At 48.5% G+C, this 12,425-nt stretch overlaps 1 protein-coding gene across 6 annotated transcripts in view; it reads left to right on the top strand.

Annotated features, from left to right (window-relative positions):
• The window catches only part of LOC115149475 (solute carrier family 12 member 7), a 104,710-nt gene that overhangs the window by 77,116 nt on the left and 15,169 nt on the right, over positions 1-12,425 (top strand). For all 6 annotated transcript variants that reach the window (XM_029692389.1, XM_029692423.1, XM_029692395.1 and 3 more), the window contains exons 10-18: positions 747-845; positions 1,403-1,460; positions 2,085-2,259; positions 2,342-2,460; positions 4,810-4,908; positions 6,572-6,691; positions 6,839-6,943; positions 9,088-9,256; positions 9,723-9,918. In XM_029692389.1, coding sequence (XP_029548249.1) covers positions 747-845; positions 1,403-1,460; positions 2,085-2,259; positions 2,342-2,460; positions 4,810-4,908; positions 6,572-6,691; positions 6,839-6,943; positions 9,088-9,256; positions 9,723-9,918 — 1,140 coding nt within the window. The remainder of the gene's footprint in view (positions 1-746; positions 846-1,402; positions 1,461-2,084; positions 2,260-2,341; positions 2,461-4,809; positions 4,909-6,571; positions 6,692-6,838; positions 6,944-9,087; positions 9,257-9,722; positions 9,919-12,425) is intronic.

Below are 12,425 nucleotides of genomic sequence, written 5' to 3'. Positions count from 1 at the left end.
ACCCCCCCACCCCACACCCAGAGAACAAGCAGCATGACAGTAACCCGGCCTAGACCCCCCCCCCACCCCTCACCCAGAGAACAAGCAGCAGGACAGTAACCCGGCCTAGACCCCCCCCCCCCACCCCACACCCAGAGAACAAGCAGCAGGACAGTAACCCGGCCTAGACCCCCCCCCCCACCCCACACCCAGAGAACAAGCAGCAGGACAGTAACCCGGCCTAGACCCCCCCCACCCCACACCCAGAGAACAAGCAGCAGGACAGTAACCCGGCCTAGACCCCCCACCCCACACCCAAAGAACAAGCAGCAGCAGGACAGTAACCCGGCCTAGACCCCCCACCCCACACCCAAAGAACAAGCAGCAGCAAGACAGTAACCCGGCCTAGACCCCCCACCCCACACCCAGAGAACAAGCAGCAGGACAGTAACCCGGCCTAGACCCCCCCCACCCCACACCCAAAGAACAAGCAGCAGGACAGTAACCCGGCCTAGACCCCCCACCCCACACCCAGAGAACAAGTAGCAGGACAGTAACCCGGCCTAGACCCCCCCCCCCCCCACACACACACCCAAAGAACAAGCAGCAGGACAGTAACCCGGCCTAGACCCCCCCACCCCACACCCAGAGAACAAGCAGCAGGACAGTAACCCGGCCTAGGGGTGGTAGCCTAGGTCCTACCTGGACGCCCAGAGCGAAGATCTTACTTAATAATGTAACCAACTTCCTATTTCCCCTCCTCACAGGAATCATGGCTGGATCCAACAGGTCTGGTGATCTCAGGGACGCCCAGAAGTCCATCCCCATAGGAACCATCATGGCCATCGCCACCACCACCTTCATCTGTATCTTTAATGACAGCAACAACAGCCCAACCATACAAGTGTCTTAAAAGGACAAATATAAGCACCCAGGGGTGTAGCTTTCACTGGGGACATGTCGTCCCCGTCCCCCCCCCCCCCCCCCAACATTCTGAAATAAATGTTTTGTCCCCCACAGGTTTATCATTGGAATGTGATACAAAACGAGGCAACGGTGTGCTTTAGGACCTTTTGGACATCTCTGAGTGATCGGATAGGCTGTTTGTTTGTATTTCCCAGTCGGATAAACACTCCAATGTCCCACTTCTAAAACCAAAGTTGTGCCCCTGCAAGCACCTACCAAATTATTATAATACGTGAACTTTAAACTGTAAAGGTAGGTCGTGTTCATTTGGGTTCTCCATAGCAAAACGTAGCAATGGTAATCGCAATGGTAATCGCAAATGAGAATTCTTTATTGGACAAGTTCAGGTAGCCTTACCACACTCTGCTCCATTTGGTGCTCAAATGAATGTGATCATTATTTTGTTTTTCACCTCTTTTGCCCTGCCGATGCTAATTTCCTTAATGCTGCCACCCAGACATTAGTTCTGTCATACTGTTTGGCGCCTGCATCGAGGGGGTGGTGCTCAGAGACAAGTAAGTGCTGTTTCACTTTTCACACTTGGTATGAAAGCAATACAAATGTCATGTTTATTTGTTAAAGAAAGCAATACAAATGTCATGTTTATTTGTTAAAGAAAGCAATACAAATGTCTTGTTTTTATTTGTTAAAGAAACCAATACAAATGTCTTGTTTTTATTTGTTAATGAAAGCAATACAAATGTCTTGTTTTTATTTGTTAATGAAAGCAGTACAAATGTCTTATTTTTATTTGTTATTGAAAGCAGTACAAATGTCTTGTTTTTATTTGTTAATGAAAGCAGTACCAATGTCTTATTTTTATTTGTTATTGAAAGCAGTACCAATGTCTTGTTTATTTGTTTCGCCCACATATGGGCATTGAGGGAGAAATAGTTATCTGGATTGAAAACATCTGTTTGCCTTCATAAAGCTGTTTGTCTGAGCCACATAGTAGGCCCTTGTAACACACAGCATTATCGGGGGGAAAGTTCAAGTAAATTATACTGGGTACACAATGGTCAAAGCTAGTGTTGTCTTTCTGGCTAGGCTTTTCTCTGTTTCAGAAGTGTGGTTATGCATATCCCAGTGTGACCGTAGTATCTGAGTACTTTGCTAGTGAATACATCTGTTTGTCCTAGGTTTGGGGACTCGGTCAAAGGGAACCTGGTGATTGGCATCCTGGCTTGGCCCTCCCCCTGGGTGATTGTGATTGGCTCGTTCTTCTCATGCTGTGGAGCAGGTCTACAGAGTCTCACTGGAGCCCCCCGGCTGCTGCAGGCCATCGCAAGAGACGGCATTGTGCCATTCCTACAGGTCAGACACACACATACTGTAGATGCACGCACGCGCACACGCGCGCACACAAACAAACTCTCTGGCTGTCCCTATCTCCCAGGTGTTTGGTCATGGCAAGGCTAATGGGGAGCCCACCTGGGCCCTGCTGTTGACTGGTGGGATCTGTGAGATCGGTATCCTCATCGCTTCTCTGGACGCTGTCGCCCCCATCCTCTCCATGTGAGTACCATCCTCTCCATGTGAGTACCGTCCTCTCCATGTCAGTACCCCTCTCTACCATCCTCTCCATGTCAGTACCCCCTCTACCATCCTCTCCATGTTAGTACCCCTCTCTACCATCCTCTCCATGTCAGTACCCCTCTCTACCATCCTCTCCATGTCAGTACCCCCCTCTACCATCCTCTCCATGTTAGTACCCCTCTCTACCATCCTCTCCATGTTAGTACCCCCTCTACCATCCTCTCCATGTCAGTACCCCCTCTACCATCCTCTCCATGTTAGTACCCCCTCTCTACCATCCTCTCCATATCAGTACCCCCCTCTACCATCCTCTCCATGTCAGTACCCCCTCTCTACCCCCTCTCCATGTTAGTACCCCCCTCTACCATCCTCTCCATGTTAGTACCCCCCTCTACCATCCTCTCCATGTCTGTACCCCCTCTACCATCCTCTCCATGTTAGTACCCCCTCTACCATCCTCTCCATGTCTGTACCCCTCTCTACCATCCTCTCCATGTTAGTACCCCCCTCTACCATCCTCTCCATGTCTGTACCCCCTCTACCATCCTCTCCATGTTAGTACCCCCTCTACCATCCTCTCCATGTTAGTACCCCCCTCTACCATCCTCTCCATGTCTGTACCCCCTCTACCATCCTCTCCATGTTAGTACCCCTCTCTACCATCCTCTCCATGTTAGTACCCCTCTCTACCATCCTCTCCATGTTAGTACCCCCTCTACCATCCTCTCCATGTTAGTACCCCCTCTACCATCCTCTCCATGTTAGTACCCCCTCTACCATCCTCTCCATGTTAGTACCCCCTCTACCATCCTCTCCATGTTAGTACCCCTCTCTACCATCCTCTCCATGTTAGTACCCCCCCCTCTACCATCCTCTCCATGTTAGTACCCCCTCTACCATCCTCTCCATGTTAGTACCCCCTCTACCATCCTCTCCATGTTAGCACCCCCTCTACCATCCTCTCCATGTCAGTACCCCCTCTACCATCCTCTCCATGTTAGTACCCCCTCTACCATCCTCTCCATGTCTGTACCCCCTCTACCATCCTCTCCATGTCTGTACCCCCTCTACCATCCTCTCCATGTTAGTACCCCCTCTACCATCCTCTCCATGTCTGTACCCCCTCTACCATCCTCTACATGTTAGTACCCCCTCTACCATCCTCTCCATGTCTGTACCCCCTCTACCATCCTCTACATGTTAGTACCCCCTCTACCATCCTCTCCATGTCTGTACCCCCTCTACCATCCTCTCCATGTTAGTACCCCCCCTCTACCATCCTCTCCATGTCTGTACCCCCCTCTTCCATCCTCTCCATGTTAGTACCCCCCCTCTACCATCCTCTACATGTTAGTACCCCCTCTACCATCCTCTCCATGTCTGTACCCCCTCTACCATCCTCTCCATGTTAGTACCCCCTCTACCATCCTCTCCATGTCAGTACCCCCCTCTACCATCCTCTCCATGTTAGTACCCCCCTCTACCATCCTCTCCATGTCTGTACCCCCTCTACCATCCTCTCCATGTTAGTACCCCCTCTACCATCCTCTCCATGTTAGTACCCCCTCTACCATCCTCTCCATGTTAGTACCCCCTCTACCATCCTCTCCATGTCAGTACCCCCTCTACCATCCTCTCCATGTTAGTACCCCCCTCTACCATCCTCTCCATGTCTGTGCCCCCTCTACCATCCTCTCCATGTCTGTACCCCCTCTACCATCCTCTCCATGTTAGTACCCCCCTCTACCATCCTCTCCATGTTAGTACCCCCCTCTACCATCCTCTCCATGTCTGTACCCCCTCTACCATCCTCTCCATGTTAGTACCCCCTCTACCATCCTCTCCATGTTAGTACCCCTCTCTACCATCCTCTCCATGTCTGTACCCCCTCTTCCATCCTCTCCATGTCTGTACCCCCCTCTTCCATCCTCTCCATGTTAGTACCCCCTCTACCATCCTCTCCATGTCTGCACCCCCCTCTTCCATCCTCTCCATGTTAGTACCCCCCTCTACCATCCTCTCCATGTTAGTACCCCCCTCTACCATCCTCTCTGTCTGAATCCCTTTCTCCCTCCCCCACTCTCCCTCCCTCTCTCCCACTCCTCCCAACTTTTTCTCCACCTACTCATCTGCCTCTTTCTCTACCTTCCTCTCTTTCGTTCCCTTCTTCGTTTCATCCTTCCATCCCTCCCTCTCACACTTGCTGTCCCATCTGCTGTAATGTAGCCTAATCGTAGTGTTGCAGGACTGGTCTCTGGATGTTATCTGACAGATGGTAGTTGTGTGTAATCTCACCTCTCCGTCATTGTATATCTCTCTCCCTGTCAGGTTCTTTTTGATGTGCTACCTGTTTGTTAACCTGGCCTGTGCCCTCCAGACCCTGCTCTGCACCCCCAACTGGAGACCCCGCTTCAAGTTCTACCACTGGTAAGAGGAAAGCCCTCTCTTTTACTTTATGTCATGGTGCTGGCTGTTCTAATGCCCTTTCAAATTAGCACTCTATGCTTCACTGTTTTTCCCTGCTTCATCAGGTACTGTAGCAGTCTCTTGGGACTCTGTAAGCCTAGCAACTAACCAGCTTACTTCACCTGAGGAGGTTGTTATTGAGCTCAGTGCCAGGACCTCTGAGGATAGACACACATACATACACACACACACACACATACACACACACACACACACATACATCTGGCACAAACACCCTATCCCTGGAGCCAGGGCTTGTGGCAGCTATGGGCCAGGTGTTTCTATAGCCTAGCTAAGGAGCTTTGGCTCTGCTCCCATGGGTGACTCCAGAAAGCAAGTCCCTGCTGGGCCACTGGTGTGTCTGAGGGGGCAGCTATCTACCCGTCCTTACCGAGGGGGCAGCTATCGACCCGTCCTTACCGAGGGGGCAGCTATCGGCCCGTCCTTACCGAGGGGGCAGCTATCGGCCCGTCCTTACCGAGGGGGCAGCTATCTGCCCGTCCTTACCGAGGGGGCAGCTATCGGCCCGTCCTTACCGAGGGGGCAGCTATCTGCCCGTCCTTACCGAGGGGGCAGCTATCGGCCCGTCCTTACCGAGGGGGCAGCTATCTGCCCGTCCTTACCGAGGGGGCAGCTATCTGCCCGTCCTTACCGAGGGGGCAGCTATCTGCCCGTCCTTACCGAGGGGGCAGCTATCTGCCCGTCCTTACCGAGGGGGCAGCTATCTGCCCGTCCTTACCGAGGGGGCAGCTATCTGCCCGTCCTTACCGAGGGGGCAGCTATCTGCCCGTCCTTACCGAGGGGGCAGCTATCTGCCCGTCCTTACCGAGGGGGCAGCTCTCTGCCCGTCCTTACCGAGGGGGCAGCTATCTGCCCGTCCTTACCGAGGGGGCAGCTATCTGCCCGTCCTTACCGAGGGGGCAGCTATCTGCCCGTCCTTACCGAGGGGGCAGCTCTCGGCCCGTCCTTACCGAGGGGGCAGCTCTCGGCCCGTCCTTACTGCCATCACCAAACGCCCTACTGGGCAGCCTAAATCTCATGATCTTAATCTGGCCAGCTAGTCAAGGTCCACGCTAGAGGTCATGTAAGCTTGCATAGTGAATATACATGCATACGTGCAAGCACGCACATACTTCTTTTATCGTGTGTCCAGAGGTAAATGGATCTGTGTGAAAGGTCCAATGCAGCCATTTTTATCTCAATATCAAATTATTTCTGGGTAACATTTAAGTACCTTATTATGATTGTTTTCAATTAAAGTGGTAAAAAAATGAACAGAAATAGCTTCTTAACAAAGAGCAAAAACAGGCAAAAATGTCAAGCTGTCTTCTCTACCAGCTTTTACTGTTAGAGAGGAAATGATCATAGTTTTCACAATTTCAAGGTATTATTCCAACCTCCGTACTGTGGAAATGTATATAAAACACAGGCAAATCAAGTTTTTTACTGCACTGGGCCTTTAAACAAGTGAGGGTATTTCCTGTCTGGTACGGAATTCCAGAGAGAACATGTGATTGGCTGTGGGTATCCTTAAATGAGGTCTAACATGCTAAAATGTGAATGATCCCTTTAAGGCGAGTGACTTTGTACTCCATTTTGTCTGTCTTTCTCTCGTCCCCCACAGGGCTCTGTCTTTTCTGGGCGCCAGTCTGTGTGTCTCCCTGATGTTTATCTCCTCCTGGTACTATGCACTGGTAGCCATGCTCATCGCTGGCTGTATCTACAAGTACATTGAATACAGAGGGTAAGAGCTAATTTATTCTACATTTTGTTCCCTTAACACAAATAGGATATATATTATAATAATGGTGAGATCCTGGTTAGTTTTATCTCTCTCTGTTTGTCCTGGACCTCCTGACACTCTTCCTCTTCTCGTTCTCTCCATCTCCAGGGCGGAGAAAGAGTGGGGTGACGGTATCCGTGGTCTATCGCTCAACGCTGCCCGCTACGCCCTCATTCGCCTGGAGGAGGCACCGCCCCACACCAAGAACTGGAGGTGTGTGTATCTGCGTGTGTCTGCGCATGTGTTTAGGTTTATGTGCATATACGTTTGTTTGCTCCGACAGTGACACCACATTTCTGAACAACCAGCAGTAGCCAGATGTGGGACTCTGCAACAGAGGCTAGACAACATGGTGTATTCTTACCATTAACTGAGTAATCCAGAGAATGAGAGAGAATTACTATTTGATTAATCTCTGAGCCTTCTCCGTAATCTCACTGTGAAAAAAGATACCAGTAAGCCTAAACAGCATAGCAGCCCCAGGACAGTGCCTGTCCAAAAAGTGGAGCATTTAAATCAGGAAAGATTGAGGTCAAACTTGGGTATTGGGTCCTCTCCCTCCTGCCACTGGCGTCATCCACGGTGCCATTCCCAGGGCAAAGCCTAATCTACAGTGTCAAAATCAAGATTTCTTCCTGTGCCATCTGCCGCGGCGTGGGGGGATACAGAGTACTTACGCCCGCCCATCGCCCACGCTCAGCTCACGACGTGCCCCCCTAAGCCTCTTTACACAGTAGCTGATGTGCCACCAGCCTTCGACAGCAGAAACCGTGTACTAAAACTGTTAGGAAGCAGGACCCATGTACTAAAACTGTTAGGAAGCAGGACCCATGTACTAAAACTGTTAGGAAGCAGGACCCATGTACTAAAACTGTTAGGAAGCAGTACCCATGTACTAAAACTGTTAGGAAGCAGGACCCATGTACTAAAACTGTTAGGAAGCAGGACCCATGTACTAAAACTGTTAGGAAGCAGGAACCATGTACTAAAACTGTTAGGAAGCAGGACCCATGTACTAAAACTGTTAGGAAGCAGGACCCATGTACTAAAACTGTTAGGAAGCAGGACCCATGTACTAAAACTGTTAGGAAGCAGGACCCATGTACTAAAACTGTTAGGAAGCAGGAGGCATGTACCGAGACTGCTAGGAAGCAGGAACCATGTACCGAGACTGCTAGGAAGCAGGAACCATGTACCGAGACTGCTAAAGGAAGCAGGAGGCATGTACCGAGACTGCTAGGAAGCAGGAGGCATGTACCGAGACTGTTAGGAAGCAGGAACCATGTACCGAGACTGCTAAAGGAAGCAGGAGAAATGTACCGAGACTGCTAGGAAGCAGGAGGCATGTACCGAGACTGCTAGGAAGCAGGAGGCATGTACCGAGACTGTTAGGAAGCAGGAGCCATGTACCGAGACTGTTAGGAAGCAGGACCATGTACTGAGACTGTTAGGAAGCAGGAACCATGTACTGAGACTGTTAGGAAGCAGGATTGGATGTATAGTTTTGATCTGGTTGTTTAAATCTCATCTGCCCAGTTTGTTTTGACTCCAAATGGCCTCTAGTGAGAGTGTATACAGGATTCCCCTTCACTATTAAACCCTGTGTGTGGTGTGTGTGTGTGTGTGTGTGTGTGGCTAACAAAACCATTGGACAATAGACAAGTTTAGTTTGTTATTTGATGTGTTCCATCAAATTAACTCTGAGCCATCCAGGCTGAATGAGTCTCATACTGATCTCTGGTTAACTCTGAGCCATCCAGGCTGATCTCTGGTTAACTCTGAGCCATCCAGGCTGAATGAGTCTCGTACTGATCTCTGGTTAACTCTGAGCCATCCAGGCTGAATGAGTCTCATACTGATCTCTGGTTAACTCTGAGCCATCCAGGCTGAATGAGTCTCGTACTGATCTCTGGTTAACTCTGAGCCATCCAGGCTGAATGAGTCTCGTACTGATCTCTGGTTAACTCTGAGCCATCCAGGCTGAATGAGTCTCATACTGATCTCTGGTTAACTCTGAGCCATCCAGGCTGAATGAGTCTCATACTGATCTCTGGTTAACTCTGAGCCATCCAAAGCATTTTTGTGCAAATCTCCCATGGACAGAAATTAATGATCTACATGAACGTCCAAGTTATGCTTAGATACTGTCATAGGCTAATGCAGTGTAATGTAACTTATAATATAGTATGTTCACCCCTGTCTTCCCTGGTCGTAGGCTATAATACAGTATGTTCACCCCTGTCTTCCCTGGTCGTAGGCTATAATACAGTATGTTCACCCCTGTCTTCCCTGGCCGTAGGCTATAATAAAGTATGACTTGTCTGATGTCTCACCACCCTTGTCTTCCCTGGTCATAGGCCCCAGATGCTGGTGCTATTGAACCTGGAGACTGACCACACGGTGAAACACCCACGCCTGCTCTCCTTCTGCACCCAGCTCAAAGCAGGGAAAGGCCTGACCATCGTGGGCTCTGTGCTGCAGGGCACCTACATGACCAAGGAGGACGAGGTCAAGAAGGCCGAGCAGGTACTGTAGGCCCCGTCTCAGATTCTACCTTGTGGATGTGTTTCAATAGTCGTACGTGGCTTCTTCTCCTTCGTCAGTAATGACTTGAAAGAGCCTGGTAGGTGAAAGGAAAATGGTGGGAATCTCTCTCCTAACGTCTTTAATGTAGCAGTGATTACGGAGGAACGGAGCTGAGGAAAGAAATACCCTTTAGGCTACAGTAGATGTGTCCTATGTCTCTGAGACACCTGTTCAGAGAAGCAACCAGCGTCAGAGGAGTTTAGATGATGCTGACAGTTATTCCTTTAGAGAGACTGCCATCTACTGGTAGACCAAAGCAATTTTCAGAGAGCAGTTCCTCAGATATCATGCCTCAACACCTAAAAAACAAACATGGGTATTGATTACCAGGGTTTAAGTCCATTACGATTCTTTCACATCAGGAAATCATATTATTGTCCTTCTTTTCTCACTCTTTCTCCATCAGAACGTCAAGTCGTCGATGACGACGGAGCGTACCAAGGGCTTCTGCCATGTGGTGGCATCGTCCAACCTGCGCGATGGTTTCTCCCACCTCATCCAAACGGCAGGCCTGGGGGGCATGAAACACAACACCGTCCTTATGGCCTGGCCCGGCACTTGGAAGCAGTCTAATGACCCCGTTTCCTGGAAGAACTTCATAGGTTCGTCAGTGTGACCCACTGGGGTTTGAGACTGCGCCAGTCTCAAATGTATTTTTCTGAATACAGTGGTCACCATTCATGTAATACATTAAATATATACAGTGGGGGGAAAAAAGTATTTGATCCCCTGCTGATTTTGTACGTTTGCCCACTGATAAAGAAAGGATCAGTCTATAATTTTAATGGTAGGTTTATTTGAACAGTAAGACACAGAATAACAACAGAAATATCCAGAAAAACGCATGTCAAAAATGTTATAAATTGATTTGCATTTTAATGAGTGAAATAAGTATTTGACCCCCTCTCAATCAGAAAGATTTCTGGCTCCCAGGTATCTTTTATACAGGTAACGAGCTGAGATTAGGAGCACACTCTTAAAGTGAGTGCTCCTAACCGCAGCTTCTTACCTGTAAAAAAGACACCTGTCCACAGAAGCAATCAATCAATCAGATTCCAAACTCTCCACCATCGCCAAGACCAAAGAGCTCTCCAAGGATGTCAGGGACAAGATTGTAGACCTACACAAGGCTGGAATGGGCTACAAGACCATCGCCAAGCAGCTTGGTGAGAAGGTGACAACAGTTGGTGCGATTATTCGCAAATGGAAGAAACACTAAAGAACTGTCAATCTCCCTCGGCCTGGGGCTCCATGCAAGATCTCACCTCGTGGGGTTGCAATGATCATGAGAACGGTGAGGAATCAGCCCAGAACTACACGGGAGGATCTTGTCAATGATCTCAAGGCAGCTGGGACCATAGTCACCGAGAAAACAATTGGTAACACACTACGCCGTGAAGGACTGAAATCCTGCAGCGCCCGCAAGGTCCCCCTGCTCAAGAAAGCACATATACATGCCCGTCTGAAGTTTGCCAATGAACATCTGAATGATTCAGAGGACAACTGGTGAAAGTGTTGTGGTTAGATGAGACAAAAATGGAGCTCTTTGGCATCAACTTAACTCGCCGTGTTTGGAGGAGGAGGAATGCTGCCTATGACCTCAAGAACACCATCTCCACCGTCAAACATGGAGGTGGAAACATTATGCTTTGGGGGTGTTTTTCTGCTAAGGGGACAGGACAACTTCATTGCATCATTTGACGGGGCCATGTACTGTCAAATCTTGGGTGAGAACCTCCTTCCCTCAGCCAGGGCATTGAAAATGGGTCGTGGATGGGTATTCCAGCATGACAATGACCCAAAACACACGGCCAAGGCAACAAAGGAGTAGTTCAAGAAGAAGCACATTAAGGTCCTGGAGTGACCTAGCCAGTCTCCAGACCTTAATCCCATAGAAAATCTGTGGAGGGAGCTGAAGGTTTGAGTTGCCAAACATCAGCCTCGAAACCTTAATGACTTGGAGAAGATCTGCAAAGAGGAGTGAGACAAAATCCCTCCTGAGATGTGTGCAAACCTGGTGGCCAACTACAAGAAACATCTGACCTCTGTGATTGCCAACAAGGGTTTTGCCACCAAGTCATGTTTTGCAGAGGGGTCAAATACTTATTTCCCTCATTAAAATGGAAATCATTTTATAACATTTTTGACATGCGTTTTTCTGGATTTTTTTGTTGTTATTCTGTCTCTCACTGTTCATATAAACCTACCATTAAAATTATAGACTGATAATTTCTTTGTAAGTGGGCAAACATACAAAATCAGCAGGGGATCAAATACATTTTCCCCCCACTGTACATCCGATTTTACAAAAAACCGCATGTTTTCTTTCTTTGTATTATCTTTTACCAGATCTAATGTGTTATTCTCCTACATGAATTTCACAGTTCCACAAACTTAAAAGTTTTTCCTTTCAAATGGTATCAAGGATATGCATAACCTTGCTTCAGATCCTGAGCTACAGGCAGTTAGATTTGGGTATGTAATTTTAGGCAATTTTTTTTTTAAAAAGGGTTCGATTCTTTAAGAGGTTAAATATATACATCCGAAGCGACGTTGTGTACTTCTTCAGAGTGGACAGGTGAACAACAACATCATTTCATGTCACCGAGACATCCATGACTTCAAGTTTAGCACCACACATTTTTGAATGATGATGATTTATGATGGTGAAGAGGGTGATTGATTTTACAATATACAACGGGGGTTGGCAACTAGGTTTGGCCTCCACCAATTTGTTCCTGAGCTTGTAGTAGTCGGTAGGCCAGACTATAATTGGCCAATAGCCTACTAGCTTCCCAGTTCATAGCCCTACACTAGACATTTAACACGTGGTTAGTGGGATAATCAATTCAATAACAAAAACATTATAATGTGTATCTGATTACAGTGGTAAAATCACCATTGGCTCTATTAATAGTCCTACCTACTCTATTCAAATATATTCATCTTACCTTATTTCTCCAATGCTAAACCAGTGTGTCTTGTTTGCAACGAAACTGTCGCTGTTTGCAAAGAATTCAATCTGATGTCATTATGAATCTAAGCATGGTACTTTCAGAAGTTGATTTTCCGCCCCAGACATGAGGCCCGAGTCCGACGCAGAAAGGAG

Source organism: Salmo trutta, chromosome 2 (assembly GCF_901001165.1).
Source record: "Salmo trutta chromosome 2, fSalTru1.1, whole genome shotgun sequence".
NCBI lineage: Eukaryota > Metazoa > Chordata > Actinopteri > Salmoniformes > Salmonidae > Salmo > Salmo trutta.
This window is presented reverse-complemented; position numbering and strand designations above follow the sequence as displayed.